Source organism: Podarcis pityusensis, assembly GCF_964106645.2.
Source record: "Podarcis pityusensis genome assembly, chromosome: 15".
In the NCBI taxonomy this organism is placed as follows: Eukaryota; Metazoa; Chordata; class Lepidosauria; order Squamata; family Lacertidae; genus Podarcis; species Podarcis pityusensis.
The window spans coordinates 4852402-4871691 of NC_138040.1; the positions used below are offsets into that span (position 1 = coordinate 4852402).

Sequence of the window (19290 nt, forward strand, 5' to 3'; positions counted from 1 at the left end):
TTCCACTTTCAAAAACAAAACATTTCCCCTAGTTCTTGTATGCACATTTCCATTTCCAGGGCATTACATTTCAGATTTGAGAACAAAGCTCTTTTGTTTTGACTTTCTGATCAACACACTTGGTGTACACAGTGATTTATGATCCTCACTTTCTGATGCTTCTCATTTACCTCTGTAGAGAAGTCCCTATTGCCATTTTATAGATTGGGAACTGATACCAAGAGCACATGTATGTAACAAGCGGTAGTCCTATGCATGCATAAAAAGGTAAAGGTACCCCTGCCCGTAGGGGCCAGTCTTGACAGACTCTAGGGTTGTGCGCTCATCTCACTCTAGAGGTCGGGAGCCAGCGCTGTCCGCAGACACTTCCGGGTCACGTGGCCAGCGTGACGAAGCTACTCTGGCGAGCCAGAGCCGCACACGGAAACGCCGTTTACCTTCCCGCTAGTAAGCGGTCCCTATTTATCTACTTGCACCCGGGGGTGCTTTCGAACTGCTAGGTTGGCAGGCGCTGGGACTGAGCAACGGGAGCGCACCCCGCCGCGGGGATTCAAACCGCCGACCATGCGATCGGCAAGTCCTAGGTGCTGAGGTTTAACCCACAGCGCCACCCGCGTCCCTATGCATGCATACTTGAGAATAAATGTTCTGTTACATAGAAGCACAGGGAGTTGTTTTGTATGAGATCAGACCATTTGCCTATTTAGTATATATATATAGAGTATATAATGTATATAGAGTATATAATGTATACTCTGTTTGGGAGCAGCTCTCCAGGGTCTTAGCCAAAGATGAGTCTTTCCCCTCATATGCTATTTGTTCCTTTTTAACTGGCTTGAACCTGGGACCTTCTATATCCAAAGCATGTGCTCAGTCATTGTGCTGTAGTCCCTCCCCATTGAATTCAATGTAGCTGTCTTCTAGGTAAGCATATATAGAATTGCACCATTAAATTGATATAATAATCATTATATTAATACGATAATCATTCCTGCTCCCTTGGGAATGTTACTTGTACAAGGCCAGAAGTAGGGTGAGGAGGTCTAATGAATAAGTCTCAGCATCCTCTGTTAATTGCAATCCACAGGATTCTTTGTGGGAAGCCATGTTAGCCATATTAACAGAGCATCAATTAAGTTTCTACTCTATGTATGTCCACAGATAGGGGCTTGCTCCAGTTTGGTTATGTTTTTAGGTGCCTACTGAATGTGATTTGTTATTATTGATGACTATTTTAATTTACTTCAAAAACATAATGTGTAAAGCTTCCCCCAGCCATATAAAGTGTGAAGCATCTAAAATGAACTGTGTACTTGCTCTGTAGTTGTGAATGTCTGCTGCCCCTTGGCAGAGAGTATCTTTGGTAACCAACATCTTTGTAATATGTGAAATGGTCTTGAGAAGATAGTTAAACCTTTGTCTCTGATATATCTAGGTTTCCCATGTTAAGTCTATTTATCATGTAGGCAGTACCAACATGATCTTTCTTTATTAAATTGTTCCTTTCAGTCAACGATACAAGTGTGTATGTGGAGGTGGTGGCAGCTGTACAAGTGCATTTAAAGTTCCTGATGCATGTGCTGAATTTTCCAGGCTTTTGTTTACTTAAGGATAGCTAAGAATGAGTTACTTTGCAGGTTTTTGTTTGAAGATTGCCAAGGATGCCTTGGAGCATATGCATTAAGTCTCTTACAACTTAATTGAAGAGAAGAGTGTCTGAATCCTTAGTCAAGACCTTTTGTTTTCTGAAATGCTTATTAGTCATTGAAGATAATGGAGTGTAAACAAATAGATTCATTTTAAACAGCCTGGTTAAATATACCTTTCCCCAAAGTGTTGTAGTTTATATTCTTCCACTTTCTGAGGTGCTGTTGCACTAATTTTCTTGTTAGCTCTGAAATTTTTAAGACTAAAGACACAATTGGTGGTCTTAAACAACTTAATCCCTTTTTAAATCTTGAAAGAAATTTATCTCAAATGTTTCGGCAAAGTCTATTGGCTAAGGACACAAGGTACCAGCTGCACTTAGTCCTTTCTGTGCTAGCTTGTGGTGATAATGTATCACGCTGCATGAACAAGTGTGTTGCATAGCCTCAGTCAGTAACTAACTAACTAACTAACTAACTAACTAACTAACTGTGCTCAGCTGGTGCCTATAAAATGGACCCAGCAAAGTCTGGTTGCTGTAGCCACTGGTAAACGGCTTCTCCACACATTCCTCTGGTCTGTGATTTTTTAAACTGGGAAGTGGGGACTGGTATTAAGAGGGCTTGATTTGGTCCTAGGGCTTCCAGTTTCTGCTCTGTGCAGTAGAGGATGGGAATGTCTACATCAGGGATGGGGAACCTGTGATCCTCCAGATGTTGTTGGATTCCAGCAACCAGCAATCCCAGCTGGTGTGACCAGTGGCTAGGGATGATGGGAATTGTAGGCCAACAACAGCTGGAGAACAATAGGTTCTTTATCTCTGGTCTGCATCAAAAGGTGTGATCTTGCTCATCACTTGATGTGCATGGTGTGGGTGTGGAATGCCGATGATACTGGTTTGACTAAGGGATTCCTGACTACCTGCTTGGGGCAGGACAAAAATAAAGATAGTCCCCCATTTTGAGTTGGGAATGTACCCCCCCCCCCAAATTCCTTTCTTTTCTACATTCAAACAATCTTTTGAAGGGCCTCTCAATTTTTATATCTGTATTTTAACTTCATTGATGTGAATGAGGGATTCTTTTTATACTGTATTTATGTGTTAAGGTTTATGTCTTTTTCTTACTTACTGTAAGCTGCACAGAGAACTTACTTAGACAGTTCATAAAGAAATATTGCGCTTTTTATTTTCTTGGGATGCCTGCTTGGACTAATCACCTTGATTTCCTTCTGCTTGCTTTCTCAGCGAACATTTGTCCTGCTCCTTTACCTTCTTCTTGCACGGGGACAGCAATGTTTGTACCAGCGTGGAAATCAACCAGCACCAACCTGTGTACTTTGTTAGTGAAGAACATCTCACCCTGGCCCAGCAGTCTAACAGCCCTTTTCAAGGTAGGTTTCTTTGATTGACTCCAGAGATTAATTGTGTCCTTTTTGGACAGACTGTTTTCTGTTATCTAAATGAAGGCTTTGTAGCAAGAGGGAGTTGAGCAAGGGTAGGCAGCCTAAGGCCCGGGGGCCGGATGCGGCCCAGTCGCCTTTCCTATCCGGCCCACGGACAGTCTGGGAATCAGCGTGTTTTTACATGAGTAGAACGTGTACTTTTATTTAAAATGCATCTCTGGGTTATTTGTGAGGAATAGGAATTCGTTCACCCCCCCCCCCCCAAATAGTCCGGCCCCCAACAAGGTCTGAGGGATGGAGGACCGGCCCGCCGCTGAAAAAGGTTGCTGACCCCTGGAGTAGAGGTTAATCACAAAACTGATTAAAATGTCTTAATAAGTTTGCAGATTCTCTCCTGGATTTCAGTTTTCTTTTTTATTAGTTATTCTAAACACTCAGCTTTGTCAGCAATAGCTGTCTTGAAAGATCCATTTTGAACTTCCATCAAAACATGAGAATCTTCAATTCAGTATTCCCTAACCTGGTCCCCTCTCGATGTTTTAGATTCCAACTCTCATCATTTCCAACCAGCATGGCCACATATCTGAGAGGATGGGAGTTGTAGTCCAGAACATCAGGAAGGCATGAGGTTGGGGGAGGCTGCTGTAAACAATAGGCAAAATGTGGTTTTTAATCTACGTGTCATTTCACATAGTACATTAATGTCAGCTGCAGCAAATATGTATTGTACGGGTACTCTTGCCAAAAAACACTGATTGGCTATAGCTTTTGGGATGTACACCTGATGGCCTTGCCTGTGGTTGCCTCTTATCAATGTGTGAAATGGCACTGGAGCTTCCTGTAATGCACCCTAATAAGCTATTCTTGTTAAGGATGCGTCGAGATTCTTGAGTGTTGATGCCTATATGTTGCACTAAAACCCAAAACTTCTCGATGGCAGTAAATGGATCTCATATGTTTTATTCCTGGAATGACCCTGAACTTATTTTTTGACTGGTTCCTCTACATGCAAGTTTAAAAACACACTCATGTTCAGCAGTTTTTCAGCTGTCTGTCAGCTGCTGCCAACTGTTGAAGGGTAACTTTCCTAACATAGACCAGTTTATGACGCTTTTAGAGATCATCCTCCTCTTGTTACCAGGTTTTCCCTATTATTAAAAAAAGAAAAGAAAATAATTTGAGCCTAACCTGTACGTAGTAGCTTGCAATCTGTGTTTCAGTGGATGTTACTGGTGTTTCTTTAAAAAAAAAAAAATCCATTCACCTCTCCTGTATTAGAGAAAATTGTTCCCTACTGCTGATCTCTTACAATGCGTTTCTATATCAGACGTTTGGATGAATTTCTGTCTGCTGTTATGGTACACTGATTCTTACATAACTCACCCTGTTTCAGTACACATACATTTTAATGAGGGACAATAAGTCCTTGTCCTGAGATCGTCAGGTGAGGATGGCTCCTTGCTGCCATGCAGCACAGTAGAGCACAGTCTACCCTGCTAATTAAAGCACAGAATTGTTTCTGAGATTTAAAATGGTGCTTTTAAGTGGAGATTTCAAACTTCGTCAGAGTTAAGAGGCTATTCATAATGCTGAACTATGTGTTGAGATTAGAAGCCTCCTGCTCCGTTGTCATTCTTTCTGAACCCTGAAAAATGATTTGTGCAAACTGGTTTGTTCACAAATTGTGATTTCAAGCTGTAGTCTGAAGATGATTGACATTCCTTGTTTCCCAGGAAACTATGGTTTACACTTACTACAAACCAAGATGGAAAGCCTTAAACTCTGTGTGCAGGAGAAGGGGGAAAGGAGCAAAAAAGCACACTTGTGGCCCAAGGACTTTAGGTTGCCTACCCCTGCTTTAGTATCAGTCCAGTATTATGGAATACTCTGCCAATAGGGATTGAGCAGGAACCTTCTGTTCGAACTTTTAAACACCTGCTGAAAACTTACATTCTTTCTGTCCTATCCAGGCAAATAAGACTATACCTTTCCATAAAACTTAGCTGATTTCTGGTTTTAACTTTATAAATATATATATATTTGCATTGCATTATATATAATTTTTGTAAACCATTCTGATATTCTCTTATTAATAGTGTTATATAAACATTTTTATAAAAAATAAAAAGGAAAGATAGTGGAACTTCCCTTAATACGAAGCAATATTCAGCTTTTAGCCTTAGTTGGAAATTTCCAAAGAAAAATGAGCATAGAACAGTGCTGGGGAACCTCAGACCCAGGTGTGTGGGTGAATCTGGCCCCTGGAATTTGCTCAAGGCCACACCCCTACTAGTCTAGTCCTTCTTCATACCCTTCTTGAATGTTTTTGCCTGACTGGAATGTGTCCTTGAATTGCCCTTGGATTAAATCAGCGAGAGGGTTGGAGCTACCCATGGCATCCCATGCTATTGACTAATTACATTGGCTATTTTTTATTCTGCCCTGCCTTGCAGGCTTTGGTAATGATTCTTGTAAATATTCTGAACTGGAATGTTCACCCTAAAGCTTCTAATAGCTACTTAACTTTAGCCACTGAAACTGATCTCAAATAAGAGTCTTTGCAGCCCTTCATGGGGGCAGTGATGGTAGCCAGGCTTTGGCAAGCCATCCAGCAAAACAGATTTTGTACTGGAATCCTTGAAAAGATTTAACTTCCCTTGCAAATTTACTGCACATGGAAGCTTAGCCCCTTGACACACCAACCGCCCTTGGGTATACATTGCAGATCTTTTTGGGGTGGTGCTGGTGAATGACAAATGTCCTTGTTCTTTGTATTTGTAGTTATTCTAAGTCCCTTTGGATTAAATGGTACACTCACTGGACAGTCGTTCAAGTTGTCTGATTCAGCTACGAAAAAACTGATTGGGGAATGGAAACAGTTCTATCCTATCACATCCAGCCTGAAGGAGGGATTGGAGGAAAAGCAAGAAGAAATGGATTGGGAGGATGACTCTCTCGCTGCTGTGGAAGTCCTTGTTGGTACGAAAGCTTTTTAAATCCCTAAACCAGTGGTGGGAGGGACTGTAGCCCTCCAGATACTGTTGGATTCCCAGCTCCAATAAGCCTCAGCCAGCATGGCCATTGGTGATGAGTAGTCTAGTCCAGCAACACCTGGAGGGTCCCACCTGCCTCCAGCAAATGAAATTGCTTTATTTAATTACTATTTCTGAAGTGCCTAATGCAGCTCTCTGGTCTTTGATGAAATGCATTGTCACCAGACAGTCAAGATGGTCTTCACTTGTGAAAACTTACTTAGTTCATATGTAGTGTGGATTTAGTAGTAACAATCCCCCCCCCAAAAAAAATCTTATTGGTCACCTTTGTGTAAATTGCAAATGTAAAAAATTTGTGCTGTTGCCTTGTTTAAAAAAAACATTCTTTTAATCAGACTATGTCTTTAAATCAACTAAATGATTCTATAAGTGTTGCAGTGTTATTAAAAATATTGCTGATGAGCTATCTTTATCAGGAATGGGACAGGAGAGCACCAATTTAGGAGCTGTTAATTGCCTGTTTTAAAAAAGGCCTTGCTGCTAAAGTTAAAATTGGTGACTCCTGTTTCTTCCTTCTAAGCAAGAGCTAGGCACAACGGTAATGTCTAATAAATAATTGTCATAGTTATGATATCCCACTAGTTTTTGTCTAAATGGGAACTAGTATAGTTTGTTTGAGATAATCTTGAGGTTAAAAGGATTCAAAAGCTTTGCTGAAAAACTGAACACTAAAACTATGAGCAAGTTATTACATAGAATGTCAAGGTAAACTAGAGCAAATGGAGAAAAAGAAGGTGTAAAAACAAGAAACACCAGGAGCGTGGATTGTAGTGGGGGCACAACATGTCAGACAGATCTGATCATGGAACATTTTTAAAACAAAGGAAACAGTTTATGGTTGGTAATGCAAAGGGAAAGGAAGGCTTAGAGGAAGGTAGGTGCATCATTTATACACCCACATCCCTATATATTTCGTGCCCGCCAAAGTTTCTATAATCTCTGACCATTGGCTATGGGGCTGGTGGGAGTTGGGAGTCCTACAAGGCTGTAATACATTGGCTACCCAAGTCCTCTTGCATAGCAGTCACCTATTGTGCTGGTCACTATATCTCTTGGCCTGATAAACTTCACAATGTCATTACAAGGATAAAATGATGGATGAGAACCATGTATACTATCTTGAGATTCTTAGATGAAGGAAAGGGAAATATTGTAAGCAGTCAGAAGAAATTGTGCTTCTTTTAGCACTAAGGTTAGTTGCCAAAATTTACAAAACTGACCTCCTAGAGTGAAAACAATTGAGAATTGGATTTGCTTTAAGAGTGTCAGAGGAATTATAAGTCACAATGAAGCGTATGTTGTTATTTAACTTTAAAAAAAAGAAGAATGGCGGTAGACTGGATTGAAATTTAAAGCATTTTCACTGAGAAGAGTGGCACTATTATAAGACAAACTAGAGTAGGATTTATGAGGAAGATGACAAGGAGTCTTACTGCTTTTAGTGGAGAAAAAGAAAAGGTAGATAAATTATATTGCATCACTGACAAGTAACATGCTTTTAGCCCAGCACTGGGCAGAAGAATAATTGAGGCATGGGCAAAATGATTGGGGCCATCAAGGATTTATATGCAACAGCGGAAATAGTTTCAGATTTCATAGTTGAAGAGAACCGTAAGCCATGTGTTACAGGGCTTAGTGGAGATGCTAGTAATTTTCTGAGTCATTCATTGGGATGTCTGTGAAAGGGGAGATGTTGGCAATTTTCAGGTTATATTAAACAGTTTTCCTGCAGCTTGTCATAAACCAGGGGTGGGCCACTTGCACCCCAACCTAATTTCAAAAGCCTTCTGCAGGCTCTTGGTTCAGATATTGGCCAAGAGCAATCTTTTCGCTCCTCTCCTCCCACCCCTACTCCCAAGTCTGCCCGTTGAAGCCTTTGGGGTGAGGAGGGAGACAAGGAGGTGGCAGAAAATGAAGGCAGTTGCAGAGGTGGGGGGGGGGGCGAATAGAAAATGGGATGTTCCTTCCCATTCTTGGCTCTGGCCACATCCACTGATAACACTCCCTGACAGATTTGCCCCTTAAGGAATGTTGACCCTCTTGTAAACAGTTACTTACTGCATCATATGTTATTATTAATAAGCAGTTGCTGAAATTGATACTGCTTAGTGTAGTGGAGTGTGGTGGCTTTCAAACTTTGCTAAGGAGCCCCCATATGTGATGTAAAAAAAAACTGCACATTTTCAAAAATTCTGGGTCAAGTCCCAAGTGCATTTAGTTCACTCTCCAGGTTTGTTTGGCCCTTATTTCGCTCTGCTTGAACCAAGAATATACTCCAAACTCTCTCCTACAGCTGCCTTTCAGAGAAGGTACTTCTGGGTTTCCTTGATGAGAGGATCAGTCATGATGTAAACCACTTGTGTAGTGGGAAGACCTTTTCCCTGCCAGGAAACTCATTGGGTGATGCTGATCCAATTTGTGGCCGTTCAACCCAACCTCTCTCGCATATGAGGATAAAATGAGGGTGGAGAATTCAAATTGTCTGCCTGTCAGATTTTTTGTTTGTTTGTTTGTTTGTTTCAAGCAAGGCTTAAAAAGCAGTTTGTGTTACAGTGGGTAGTGATGTACTTTGTGCCTGGGTTGGACTGTGTAATAAACTTTTTTTGTTTATTTATTTTTAGCTGGTGTACGGATGGTCTACCCGGCATGCTTTGTTTTAGTTCCTCAGACAGACATTCCTGTTCCTAGCACTGCTGGGTCAAGCAACTGCTTGGGTGTCCATCAAGTGCCTGCTTCCACAAGAGATCCTGCCATGTCCTCGGTCACTCTGACTCCACCTACGTCCCCAGAAGAGGTTCAAACAGGTATAGTAAAACTCCTTCCCCATCCACCAGCTTTGTCATACTTAAAATCTACAAAGCGGAGGTACTGTTTTGACATGTTCTCCCTGCCCAACTGGCCTCTCATCAGCATGACATAAAGCATGAGCAGGCAAACTAAGGCCCAGGGGTCGGATCTGGCCCAATTGCCTTCTAAATCCATCCTGCGGACAGTCTGGGAATCATCGTGTTTTTACATGAGTAGAATGTGTCCTTTTATTTAAAATGCATCTCTGGGTTATTTGTGGGGCATAGGAATTCGTTCATTTTTATTTTTATTTTTCAAAATATAGTCTGGCCCCCCACAAGGTCTGAGGGACAGTGGACCGGCCCCCTGCTGAAAAAGTTTGCTGACCCCTGACATAAAGTAATGGTTAATACCATGATTATTTTTTGACGTTTATATCCTGCCTTTCTTCCATCATGGAACCAAAGGGGCAGCTGATGTGATTCCCAAGGCACTGACTAAACCCAGGTCTGCTCATCTTGAGCAAGGTGTGCTTTCAAACCCCTACCCTTAGACAATGAAATCCAAAGGATACCTTCTGAGTGCATGCTGCTGTCCATTCTCAGTCCCTGGTGCTTTGATGAGGTTTTCCATGGTAAATTGGAGAGTAGAAAGCAGGAATGTGCGGGAGAGATAGATGAGATTGCACTCCATGCAATCTGTCATGATAAAAACTACAGACTTCTGAGCACAAGTGTCTGTAGGTTTGACCATTCACGGTGGGTGTGCATGCTTCAAAACTGGATAGAACCTAGTTACCGTCTCTTACTTTTGTTCCATACTTTGAAACTTGTGTTTGTTCAGTGTACTTCAAAATACTTCAGTATTCGAAGTATTACTTCAATTTTTTTCTATTTTTAACTATATTGCATGATCTTGTGTTTTTATTGCCATAAAATTCTTTGAGAGAGAGATGAATGAAACTGTTGTTGTTTAGTTGTCTTAGTCGTGTTTGACTCTCCGTGACCCCACGAACCAGAGCATGCCTTGGAAACTCTCACTTTCTTCTCAAAGCTTCTCCTTTTTTATGCCCATGGAGTTTTCTTGGCAAAATACTGGAGTGGTTTGCCAGTTCCTTCTCCAGGTGGATCACATTTAGTCTAAACTCTCGGCTATGACCTGTCTGTCTTGGGTGGCCCTGCATGGCATAGCTCAGAGCTTTTTGGAGTTATTCAAGCCCCTTCGCCATGACAAGGCAGTGATCCCTGAAGGGGATGAATGAAATAGTGGTATACAAACAAACAAATAACTTGAGCATAATTTGTGTAATGCTCTGTAATTTGTATATGAGAAATAGACAAAGCCTAATTTAATGTGACACTTTTAGTGCCTTTTTATCTGCTATGTCCTAGAGTAAGTAATTCAAAGGAAGACAATGTTGTTGTTGTTTAAAAAAACAACTATTTGGTGCCTGCAAAATGCTGTGGCTGCCTCTGCTTTTGCGCTCTGATTTTTTTTTAAAGCAGATAGGATGGATAAAGTCTAACAGTCTAGTTAACTCTTGTGTTGCCTTCCCTCTTTCTCTTCAGTTGATACTCGTTCAGCCCAGAAGTGGGTGAAGCTCCCTTCTATTTCTGACATATTCAGCTCCGAAAGCATTAGTCACCATGGGGGCAAAATCCCTCGGAAGCTGGCCAATCAAGTGGTTGACAGAGTCTGGCAAGAATGCAATATGAACAGAGCGCTGACCAAGTATGTATGAGGTTTTTGTGTGCATATGGAGACATTGTAAAATCTGTACTTAAAAGTGGAACACAGTTGCTTTCAAATGGGTTCAACCAAAGCTGCACATGTTCCTTAATTGCTTGGTACATTTTAGTGTTTTTAATTTGTTGCTCACCCAAGTCTGAAGACATCAGAGGGATGTAAAGGAGATGGATGGGGATGTGTAAAACACTTTTATCGATTGCTGTATTGGCCAGCTTTCTCTCCCTTCCCATCTCTCCCTTGGCTATGACCCAAGAAAGTGCCACCTCCCATCCTAGAGAAACTAATGTATGTTCCCTAACCTATACTTCCTTTACCCTTCTGTCCTAGAAGAAAGTGTGTCAACTTGCTACTCACTAGTAAGAAACTACTTAGGCCCTGGGCAGCAACATGTTTGGAAACTCTCTGTCCAGAGAGTTTTACCCTGAATCTATCTTTGCCCAGCCTATCTCCTCAATTTCCTTCTCCAAATAGCAGGCATACTCTAGATAAATTAATTTATTCCAGCATTTTTAGGAATAATATTTGATCAAGGCACTAAGAAAGAATACTTCCTTGCTTTCCCCCCCCTCCATGCTGCCAGGTTAGTCTATTGGATTTGGACTTTGTGTCCTGGCTTAGGAGTTAGATTGGGAAGACTAGGCAGCAAGTGGGAGCAATAGGAAAGCCAGAACAGGTGGTGTATTTAGGTTTTTATTTTATTTTTTAAAGCTATTTTTATTAAAGCTTGAGTAGCAAACAAAGACAAAACAATATACAAAAGTCAACATCAAATGCCAAGCAGATAACAGGGTGTATTTAGTGGGCAGATAAATCACTCTTTAATGAGAACTGGCAGGCTCTTGGGAAAGGGAGGGAGGAAGATAATGGCCTGTAATGAAGGCTATTTTCTTTGTATCTGGAGCAGCAGCAAACCTGCACACATGGTGTGGGGACCTGTGGAAGGAGCCATTTCTCTGTTGAGATTCCTAGTTCTAGGTGGTGTAGTTAAGCTGTTAAGCTGTGCAGTTAAGCCATTCCCTTGCTGGAATTTGGACCAGCATTTTGGTTTCCAGCATTGGCCACCCAGATGCTTTGGGGTACGCACAAGGAAGGTCTTATGGTAGTGGTTGCCCCTCCTTATCTAGAAGTCAAAAGCAGATTGCCTTTCAATGTGGGAGACTGCCGTGGGCTAACGGTTGCTGATAGGCCTACCCCCTTTGTGCTAATCTAATATTGCACAAAGTTGTGGGTATTGCCACACATCTTGTGGCACTGAATTTCTTAAGTTCGTTATGCATAGTGTTAAAAGCTCCTTCTTTTTTCTTTCTTTTTTGTAAATCCTGAAGCAGCTGCCAGTCAACCTCATTTGTGTGAGACTTATATGAGAGGGAGGGAAACTTCACGTGAATCATAATTTTATAGATAGCTATGAAGTCCCCCTCATAGTCACACTTTTTCCTAATTAGTTAGTGTCAACATTAAAAACTGAAACAATATATAGAAATGGCCCTCTCAATTGTAGCAGTTTAAATACAGTACAGTGGACGCTCGGGTTGCGAACGTGATCCGTGCAGGAGGCCATTTTGCAACCCGCAGCGTTTGCAACCTGCAGCGCCGCATCTGTGCACGTGTGGGTCGTGATTCAGCACTTCTGCGCATGCACAAAGCGTGATTTAGCCCTTCTGTGCATGCGCAAGCGCCGAAACCCGGAAGTAATCTGTTCCGGTACTTCCGGGTTCGGCGTGGTGTGCAACCCAAAATCGTGCAAACTGAAGTGTCTGTAACCCAAGGTATGACTCTACTACATTGGATTGATAACGGTAAATGTTGTCTGCGTTTCCCTGAAAGTTTTCATCTGTGTGTGTACACACACATGTTGTAAGTCCACAAAAGGTACTAACTTGAAAGGTATTTTGCTGCCTGGCAAAACACATGTTGTTGTTTAGTCGTTTAGTCATTTCCGACTCTTCGTGACCCCATGGACCAGAGCACGCCAGGAACTTCTGTCTTCCACTGTCTCCTGCAGTTTGGTCAGACTCATGTTTGTAGCTTCAAGAACACTGTCCAACCATCTCGTCCTCTGTCGACCCCTTCTCCTTGTGCCCTCAATCTTTCCCAACATCAGGGTCTTTTCCAGGGAGTTTTCTCTTCTCATGAGGTGGCCAAAGTATTGGAGCCTCAGCTTCACGATCTGTCCTTCCAGTGAGCACTCAGGGCTAATTTCCTTAAGAATGGATGCGTTTGATCTTCTTGCAGTCCATGGGACTCTCAAGAGTCTCCTCCAGCACCATAATTCAAAAGCATCAATTCTTCGGCGATCAGCCTTCTTTATGGTCCAGCTCTCACTTCTATACATCACTACTGGGAAAGCAAAACACATACCTGTTAGTCATTTGTGGTACAACATCAGCTTCAAAGAGAGAAAAATCCAGCTTGTCCAAATATGATTCTTTCTAGACACAGGTGAACCAGGAAAGTATATAGATTCAGTAATTATATGATCCACCACAGATTCATGTTTTCTCCACAATTTTCATCAGTTTACTTAAAAGAAGAATTTCTCTCCCAAATGCAATGCAGGAGGAAGTATTCTGCTACATCAAATGGCGTATGTGAAGATGAGACAGTTGACAAAATGTCATTTTGGGAGTTTGTTGAAGCCACGCAGAGGACAAATTGCACTTGCTCAAGGTAAAGTTTGCAGAACATTCAGTTGTAGAGTGTAAAACTATGCAGGAATCTTTCAGGATCCATTTTATAAAAATTATAAAACAGTAAGAAGGTAACATGTTGGTCAATACGGTAAGCTAACAGACTAGGTGTATAGGCTCTTTGGAACTTTATTTTATTTAGTGCATTGGTCTTTAACTGGTGAGCTGGGATCCACTAACAGGGTTTTGAACTAAGATGAGGCACAACAGCACTACCACCATACAAATATATGGTAAAAAGATAGAAAGAAATTGTTCTCCAAATGCATTAAAGATGGATTAAATGCACTGGATTAAAGATGGGTCTTGGGTCTAAAAGAGTTGAAGATGACTGATTTAGTGGATTTGTAGCCTGCTTTTTGACTGCAAGTCAAATGGGTAATGGGTATATTAAATGGGCAATGGGTACAATAAAAACCATATGCTTAAGACAAAGGAAATCTAGCCCAGCTAGAGCAAGCATAGGTAGCTGGTGTTTTCTCTGACTGCTTGTCTTTCCTTCTTTTGGGACTTTCCCTGAGGGCAGTTGGTAATAGGTGGGCCAGAGGACAGTCTAGGTCAGGCATAGGCAAGCTCGGCCCTCCAGATGTTTTGGGACTACAACTCCCATCATCCCTAGCTAACAGGACCAGTGGTCAGGGATGATGGGTATTGTAGTCCCAAAACATCTGGAGTGCCGAGTTTGCCTATGCCTGGTCTAGGTGGAACAGCAGCAGCATCTTGATATGTTATCCTGCCTCCTTCTCTGTCCTCTCTTTTTACTTGGTTGTAAATGCTTCATTAAGGGATATACATTTGCCAATAGCTGTAGGAGGAATGTGTTCCCCTGTGGCAACATAATGCTTAACCATTATTAAGCATTGCATCTGAATGCCTAAACCACAGTTAAGGACTGATGGAAATCAGGATGGGAAGCCACAGTTGGAAGTGGGTTTGCAAACAATGACTTCCGCTAACTGTGGGTAAGCATCGCGTGTGCACTGAGAAAACTGTGGTTAAGGCAGTTTTGCCGCCTCTTCATGCCCTCTGCTACTAAGGTGACTAGTTGGTGTCTCCGTGTTCATAAGCTGCAAAGGTAAGGCTTAACTCACTGAGCTAAACCACAAAGCAGTATAGTAATCATGGACAAGTGTTACGTCTGCATATCAACATATTTAGCTGAATTCACTTTTGTGTAATGGTTGCCGAAATGTGAAATGCTACTGGCAGTTAACAGTACAGATGATTCCCACCCCAATTCTCTCTCCTGTCCCTCTTTAGGTACAAAAGTCTCAAGCCAAGACTTGCAATTCAGCAGGGGCCAGTGCCGCCTGTGGGCCAGCAACAGCAAGCAGCTCCAAAGCACAAGGCAAATGAGAAGCAAGAGAAAGGAGATAAGCCCCAGAAACGTCCTTTGACCCCATTTCACCATCGTGTTTCCATCACTGATGACATTGCCATGGAGGCGGACTCGGCCAATCAGAGGCTTGTGATTACCACGTCCGATAACCAAGTGAGGTTTTCAAATCTCAGAACTAATGATGTAGCAAAGACTCCTCAGATGCATGGCACTGAAATGGCAAATTCTCCCCAGCCACCTCCCCTTAGTCCTCACCCGTGTGATGTTGCTGATGAAGGGGCAACTAAAACTCCTTCCACTCCCCAGAGCCAGCATTTCTATCAGATGCCAACTCCAGATCCTTTAGTTCCTTCAAAAACAATGGAAGACAGGATAGAGGGCTTGTCTCAGACTTTCCCAGCTCAATTCCCAGAAGTTATAGAGCCCACAATGTATGTTGGTGCAGCGGTGAACTTGGAAGAAGAAGATGCAGATTCCACATGGAAGTATTACAAGGTTCCAAAGAAAAAGGACGTGAATTTCTTGCCACCACAGCTCCCAAGTGAAAAGTTCAAGGATGACCCTATGGGATTTGCAGGGTCAGACAACTTACCTTCAGCTACAGAGTAAGCATACCTTATGTTTTAACTTCTAAAAGCAGAATTTGCATCTAATCCAAAAACCTTTTAGTTCTTATGAGAAGGTAATTTTGTTTTCCTTTGTATTATCATGGTTCAGAAAGAGCGGAACTTGTGGTTCTGCTGTGGGCATTTTAATTGTGAATGTCCAGGATAAAAATGCAGAAGTATTCACTCAATTGTGTATATGTGTCTGCGGAAGTGTCTGCGGACAGCGCTGGCTTCCGGCCTCTAGAGTGAGATGAGCACACAACCCTAGAGTCTGTCAAGACTGGCCCGTACGGGCAGGGGTACCTTTACCTTTACCTTTATGAGTACTAGAAAATTCAAATTCTCATTCAGAGTGTGAGAGGTCCTGTATTCAAATCCTAGAGGGATTGGATGATTGTACCATTTGAATTTGGTGGGAGGGGCACAGCATGGGGCTGGAGTATGTGGTTTGCATGCAGAAGTTCATAGGTTTTATTCCCTGGCATTTCCAAGTTCAAAGGATCTCAAGTAACAAGTGCTGGGAAAGAAATCTGAGACCTTGGAAGTTACTGCTTGTCAAAAGATAATACTGGGCTAGATGGCTTAAATTATATGTTCAACTAATTTTTGCAGTTTTCCGCTGCTTGGAGATTTTTATTCTCTTTATAAAAAGCCACTTGAGTGATAGCCCAGGTCTGCTATAGAGCCAGCCTGGTCCAAGAACTCCACTGATGCTATTAAGATTTGGGAGCTTTTGTATTTCCTTCAGAGAGGACTGTGTAACTAGGAGTGTGTCAAATTCTTGAAAGTGGACCTACCATTTAATTGAATACCTCTCGGTGTTCGCTGCTAAAAGAGCTATTATTTATAAATGAAATACCAGTTTTAAAATGCAGCTTATGCTGTGGACTTAAAACCACAAAATATTTGAATTGGTCTGCCTTTGTTTCCCTCTTTCTCTGTGGCTGATGAATCTCCTTTATGTGTTATGAATAAAAAGCTCTGTTTCAGCTAGATGATTTATCATAGTTTCCATTCTAGATTTTTGTTTTCACTTCAGTCAAAAGCAAAATCCCTTTGTGGGTTTCCCAGCTTCTAAGCTTGTAACTAACTCTGCAATACATTGGAATCTGTGGAATGAAAAGGGAAATCATGTCCTCTGTTTTTTAAAGGGAACATGACTGAAGTTAACTTCTTTTTGAGCTTTCTCACTTATCTCTTGCCCCATGTCTGTTGGATCTGTTGGAGAGTGTTTTCTTTGATATCAGAGTATCAGCAAGATTTATATCTTGTTCCTATCCTGTGTGCTCAGAGCAGCTAACTTGAGTTTGAAATTATAGAAATGGCTCCTTAATTGACTTGCAATAGAAACTAATCACAGAAATGGAACCTGGAAAGGGGAGTGGGAAAAGAAGGGGATGGGGTGGGGGTGCAGTCTTAAGACTTGGCTTTGAAAGACTAGCTTTCAAAGCTGCTTTTAAAAAGTGTCTTTGTGAGGAATCAGTTTTGAATGGGGTTGGGTTGCAGGAGGGATGGTTCTGTGCTGTTCTGGTGTCTTTGTTTGGCTCTCCTCTAGCCCCTGTTCTCAGGGCAGTTGCTCAACATCACCATTTCTTACCTTTCACAGTTGGAACCAGAGGTCTGTGGCCTGTGCAAAGATGGCACCTTTCACTTGCCCTTATCTCTTGTCACTTTTTGACTCCCTTCTCATCTCATGTTTGCTTAATGCTAGGCCAGCGGTCAGCAACCTTTTTCAGCCGTGGTCCCACCGTCCCTCAGACCTTGTGGGGGGCCAGACTATATTTTGAAAAAAATATGAACAAATTCCTCTACCCCACAAATAACCCAGACATGCATCATTTTAAATAAAAGCACACATTCTACTCATGTAAAAACACCAGGCAGGCCCCATAAATAACCCAGAGATACATTTTAAATAAAAGGACACATTCTACTCATGTAAAAGCATGCTGATCCCTGGACCGCCCGCAGGCAGGATTGAGAAGGCGATTGGGCCGCATGCGGCCCACTGGCCTTAGGTTGCCTACCCCTGTTCTAGGCTTTGTCACATATAACCTGGCAGCAAACCTTGGGTTTATCCCTAAAAGTACATTGGCTATAGCTACCTACTGAAACTTGGCACAGTAATGAGTTTATCTGCATGAGACACGTGCTTATCAACTCATGTTTGTCCACACTTTTGAAGTTTTCAAGTATGTGCTTAAAACATCTTAGTTGTATACTTGTAAACATCAGTGCCCAACATCCTATGAGTGCTAGTTAAGTGGCAGCAGGGAGAGTTTTTTGAGGGGTCGTATTCTGGTTCCTGTATGTCTAGAAGGGGATCATTTCTTTCTTTCTTTCTTTCTTTCTTTCTTTCTTTCTTTCTTTCTTTCTTTCTTTCTTGTTTTTCAATTGTGCAAAGGCTTCATAGCAACCTTTTTTGTAATTCATCCTCCTTTCTAACCAACAGTGAACTTAATTGTCCTTGATTACTGCTGAATCTCAAAAGAGCTGTTATGTTCCTGAAATAATCCTGGCATAAGGAACTTGCAACTCGTGTGTCTGAAGTATTCTAAGACAATCATAGGAGATGTGTACAGCTGCTGTTGAGACATGAAAATAGAGGGAGATGAAAGGGGCACAAAGCTGGATTGCCTCTGAATGAGCTAATGAAAATAAAGGCAGAGCCCACCTGTAATTGTTGGATTTAAGTGGGCATCTAAATCTAGAACTAGAAGTTTGAAAATACATTCATTGATTTTATCCTGAGACTGGAAGCAGCCCACCAACACTTAATAGTTCCTTTTCCCTCCATATTGGTAGAGGAAAAATTAGTAAGCCTCTCATTTATTTATTTTTTATTTATTAAATTTGTATACCTCCCTTAATCCATAAATCTCAAGGATTTTCAACATAAAAATACAAGATAAAAAACACTAAATACATAATAAAAACAAAAAATCCCACACAAACCAATAAGCTCTACAGTTTTGTAAAAGCTGAGTGTGCTGCTTGCAACTGTCGCTCATCCTTTGTGCATCAGCTGTTAGCTGCTTGGTAACATTTTCAAACTCTGAATAATATTCAGCTGTTCTTTTGCTCTTGTTCAAGGGTAAGGAAACATGCATTTCCTTTTCGATCTCGTTTTGGTTTAGTTTGTGAGCTTATTCTGAAGGCAGGTGCCAATTTAACAAAACAATGCTGTCAGCAGGTTTCCTGTGCTGTCGTCTTTCCAAAAAGTCTTTTGCTTCTGGAGAAGATAGTTTTTAAAAATAGAAATAAATCTGAATAGTGCCTTACAAATGGTGTTCCGAGGAACTTTGTTGTACATGAATGAGAAGATCAGTAAAATTGTCTGTTACTGTTCTTTCCCTCTTGAGTATATTCTGTGGCCTGATCTCTGCACAAGAAATGGCTTAGGATCAGGATATCGAAAGAATTGCGTCCTACCTTATGAGCCTTCCACACAGCTCAGATCAGGGGAAGAGCCATAGCTCAGTGGTAGGCCATCTGCCTTGCATGCAGAAAGTTCCATGTTTGATCCCTGGTGTCCAAGTAGGACTGGGAAAAGCTCCTGCTGGAGACCTAGAAGAGTCACTGCCTAACAATATATATATAGGCAGTGCTGAGCTAGAGATGGGCCAACGGTCTGTTTTTGGTATATCCTATATTCCTGTCTGGGCAGAAGATGTTTCATGTCTCACTGCTCCCTGAAGTGCAGTTGGTGGGAATACACATGACAGGACCTTGTCTGTTGCCTCACCTAGGCTGTAGAACATCCTGCCTTGGGAAATCCATTTTGTTCCCTCCTGGTAGCAGTTTGCTTGAAGCTGATGGTTCTGAGCCAGGAGGCCTTTGACGCACTGCTTATTTGAATTAGATACTGGTTTTTCTCCTCTCCACTGTGAAGTCGTGTTATCTGCAGCCCGTTAAGTATTTTTTTACTGTTGCAAATTCCAGTGTTCATAGACGGCTTTTTTTTTTTTAATATGTAAGCCACCTTGGCTGTCTCTATTTGGGGCAGAGATGCA

At 41.8% G+C, this 19290-nt stretch overlaps 1 protein-coding gene across 1 annotated transcript in view; it reads left to right on the forward strand.

The window, feature by feature from the left end:
- The window catches only part of MED13 (mediator complex subunit 13), a 105807-nt gene that overhangs the window by 51179 nt on the left and 35338 nt on the right, over positions 1 to 19290 (forward strand). The window contains exons 4-9 of the mRNA XM_080982744.1: positions 2894 to 3039; positions 5833 to 6030; positions 8726 to 8908; positions 10460 to 10622; positions 13200 to 13310; positions 14591 to 15274. Of these exons, the coding sequence (XP_080838870.1) occupies positions 2894 to 3039; positions 5833 to 6030; positions 8726 to 8908; positions 10460 to 10622; positions 13200 to 13310; positions 14591 to 15274 (1485 nt within the window). The remainder of the gene's footprint in view (positions 1 to 2893; positions 3040 to 5832; positions 6031 to 8725; positions 8909 to 10459; positions 10623 to 13199; positions 13311 to 14590; positions 15275 to 19290) is intronic.